Source organism: Hyposmocoma kahamanoa, unplaced genomic scaffold (assembly GCF_003589595.1).
Source record: "Hyposmocoma kahamanoa isolate Upper Pololo Valley unplaced genomic scaffold, ASM358959v1 65, whole genome shotgun sequence".
Classification (NCBI taxonomy): domain Eukaryota; kingdom Metazoa; phylum Arthropoda; class Insecta; order Lepidoptera; family Cosmopterigidae; genus Hyposmocoma; species Hyposmocoma kahamanoa.
This window is the reverse complement of record NW_020653853.1, coordinates 270,260-273,445: the sequence shown is the minus strand read 5'-3', so window position 1 is coordinate 273,445 and position 3,186 is coordinate 270,260. Positions and strand designations below refer to the sequence as shown.

The following is a 3,186-nucleotide window of genomic DNA, read 5'->3' as shown; positions in this document are numbered from 1 at the left end:
ATTGGGGGTTTTGGTGTGAAGGAACAAATTGAAACAAATGTTTTTCCATTATTGAAACTATGTATTTTTTATTCCAATAATTTCTACATTTTCTTTTTTACTGTCTATCAAATAAATATCAATTATAAACAATTGATACATTTATTGTTATTGTTAGTTTTGTATATGTCGACATAGTCAAGTTTAGAAGTAAAATGTTTTGTAGCATTTAAAATATTTGATGAAAGTGAACTCTAGTACTATGATATTGTGCGTTTAGAACACTGGACCCTACAAACATTTAGATTTCGTTTAAAAACTGTAAGTCTATTGATGTAAACATATTGTAGTTATTACGCTGGGTGAAGAAAATGCATTCAACTGCAATATACATTTCGTCAATAAAGGTACTGTTAGTACAAAATTCCTCTCAACACATCACCACTGGACTATAGACGCAGCTTTGCGCGGCGATAGAAAACAATCTTACAAAAAATTACAATCTTTATATTAACTTAAATAACTTAATACTTTTTATAACTATAATATATAACCTGAGATCTTTGCAGTATAATATGGCGCGTCGGCGCAGCGGTGCGCCCGCGCCGTGGCCCGCGCTGCGGCAGCGCGTGTCACGGCGCGTGGCGATGCGCCGGCGCGCCCGCTCTTATTGCCTCCGTAGACCGGCTCAACTCTCTGATACTATACATCTCTATATCTGCATGCGTGCTCCCTTACATAAAGTATATCTTTCCATTTAAATTTTATACATTACAAAAGTAGTATCACAAACAAATGTACGAACTAGTACAATTACGAAAAAACGTCCACATATCCTCGACCTCCGGCCGCGCGGAGATCGTCTCTAATAAATACGATTACGATACATGAAAATACGAACTCTACGCAACTTCAGAATAGAATCGAACTCGAAACAAAAAATAATACCTAAGACTAACGATCGGGGTATCACTCGCGCGGCGGCGCCTGAGATCAAGAGGCGCGCGCCGGCGCCGCCGCCACTCACGCTGCGCAACCACTCACTCAGCCTCTCAATAATCAGACGAACGATGATCATACACGATTAACATAAGTACGGGCGCGGGCGGCGGGCGCCGCGGTGGGGGAGGGGCGGGAGAGATCCGCGCTCGCCGCCTCGCGCCGGCGCTCGCTCAGGCCGGCCGAGCTGCTCGCAGAGCGGCGCGGCAGAGGCCCGCCTGCTCGGCGAGCAGCTCGTGCCCGAAGACCTGACGCGCTAACTAAAGTCTGCGCTCGCGCGCTTACTCTACAACTATACATTACATATCACGCTGTGCTTTTTTTTCTCTTATTAAAAATATATAATAATTAATATACATATAATAATATTGATATTTGTTAAAATAACGATACGTAGACATCGAGGAGGGCAGTCAGTCGGCTCGCTCGCACCACGCGCTATCACAGGCCGCTCACTCGGCCTGGCTTCGGAAGAGCTTCTTCTTTTCTATCGTGAACTGGGGGCTGATGATAATGGTGCCGCTTCGCGTTAAATTTCTACGACAAAACAAAACAAACGGTCAGTTCGCGTCGATTGTGGCATTCGTCGATAAAACTGTAACAAAAGTACAGAAGGATCGTCTGAAAAATTCGTTAGAAACTCACTTTAAGAATTGCGGCAGCAGGCTGGTCCAGTTCGTGGTGTCGTGCTCCAGATGTAAGTGGATCTCGTGCGTGGTCAACGTGTTGGGGTCTATCTTGAAAGCGGCGAGCCGCCGGCCGGCGACGTCGACGATGAGCGCCGCCCCCCTCGCGCCGCAGGGCTCGCCCTCGGCCAGCGCCAGCGCCTGCCGCGCCGCGCGCGCCAGCAGCTCCGCGGGCACCAGCACCTCCGCCGCGGCGAGCTCGCTGGCGCCCTTGGCCGCTCTCAGCTCCCTCTCCAGTCGCTGAGCCAGCGCCGCTTCCGTCGGCACCGGCATCGGCGCTTCCCGCCATGTCGGCCCATTCCACGCTGAAACAAAAGAGAGACCGGTTTACATTTCGATATCAAAGTCGGAAGCTTGAAAATGCCATTGAGGTCTTCACCTCTCGTACGAACCTAAGTCGAATCTCTAATCGGATCGAATAAAAGTGCAATTTTGACGAACGGCACGAATTTGTGTCGGCTAAATTATGTAATTCCCTCAACTGAGCAAGTCAGCTATATGAAAAGGTAGTAAAAGCGAATCGAACGCAGCCCGCGGGGGGCGCGGGGCGAACAGCTGACGAATCAGCTGAACGTGACAGCCGGCCCGGCCCGTCAGCCCGCGCGCCGGCGACGGTGCCGTCTCGGCTAGGAGGCAAAGCGTACCAGGGCAGCAGTCTCAACCGGAACTTGACGGCTTCGAGCGCTGATGGCGCTGCGGTGCGAGACCGCGGTGGGGCGTGCGCGCGCCGCGTAGCAACAGCCGCACCGGCCGGTAGAAAGCCGCTTCCCTCACCACTTCAGTGAATAGAAAGTAAACTCACCTTTTTCACTGTTGAATCCGACGTTAAACTGATTCGTAACAGGCAGGATCTCCATGTTTTCCAAATTTTTACTTATATTGTACACTTTTAATACGAAAAATTAAAGCGTTCCGTTCCGGAACTTGTATACTAGAAAAATATCACAAGTCTCTTTTGTACTGCGAATGCGCACTGAACGGCCGGCCGCGAGACCGGCGACTAGTATCTAGCGAAGAGATCGACGGGAAATCGAAAATGCCCTGAGTCAACACGACCGCATCAGATCTGATCTCGTAACCACAGGGCTTCGTCACTCGCCCTCGGCTCACTGCTTGACCCACCCGACCCTGTCGCTGTGTATGACGGACTGCCGAGCCCTCCACTGCAGGCCGTTATATATAGAAGGCGGTGCGGGGCGCGCGGGGAGCGCTCCGCGAGCACCGCGCGCTCCCCGCTCGCCAGTTGGCCCCGCGCGCGCGCCCGGCAGCACGTCTGCCGCAGCGCCGGCCGGTTCGCGGTGCCGGCCGGCTTCTTTGTTCCACGCCCGATGGCCATCCGGTGGAACGCCGTCTTCCATCCTCACGATCTCGTCGAGATTTCACCAATAGGTGTATTTATTCTTAGCACTAAGTTTTCGATTAGACTCGATACGACCGGCTTCTGCCTTGTATCTCTTTGTCTTATTGTTCGCTCTTGCTTGATACGAATCCATTGTGTAGGTGTGTTGTAGGCTCGTCTTGT

At 50.9% G+C, this 3,186-nt stretch overlaps 1 protein-coding gene across 1 annotated transcript; it reads right to left on the bottom strand.

Annotated features, from left to right (window-relative positions):
• Nucleotides 1-660: 660 nt before the first annotated feature.
• LOC113231191 (protein charybde-like) lies at nucleotides 661-2,834 on the bottom strand. The gene is made up of 3 exons (XM_026465380.1): nucleotides 2,467-2,834; nucleotides 1,624-1,969; nucleotides 661-1,515 (listed from the first exon to the last, which is right to left on the bottom strand). The coding sequence occupies exons 1-3, from the start codon at nucleotides 2,519-2,521 to the stop codon at nucleotides 1,431-1,433; spliced, it is 486 nt and encodes a 161-aa protein (XP_026321165.1). The 5' UTR covers nucleotides 2,522-2,834; the 3' UTR covers nucleotides 661-1,430.
• Between the last annotated feature and the right edge of the window lie 352 nt (nucleotides 2,835-3,186).

What these genes read in the sequence shown, in the direction of transcription:
- LOC113231191 (XM_026465380.1), bottom strand. Translation starts at nt 2,521, where the DNA reads ATGGAGATCCTGCCTGTTACGAATCAGTTTAACGTCGGATTCAACAGT. An exon ending in CGGATTCAACAGTGAAAAAG is followed by an intron (nt 1,970 to 2,466) that starts GTGAGTTTACTT and finishes CTTTTGTTTCAG; the next exon opens with CGTGGAATGGGCCGACATGG. An exon ending in CTGCTGCCGCAATTCTTAAA is followed by an intron (nt 1,516 to 1,623) that starts GTGAGTTTCTAA and finishes GTTTTGTCGTAG; the next exon opens with AAATTTAACGCGAAGCGGCA.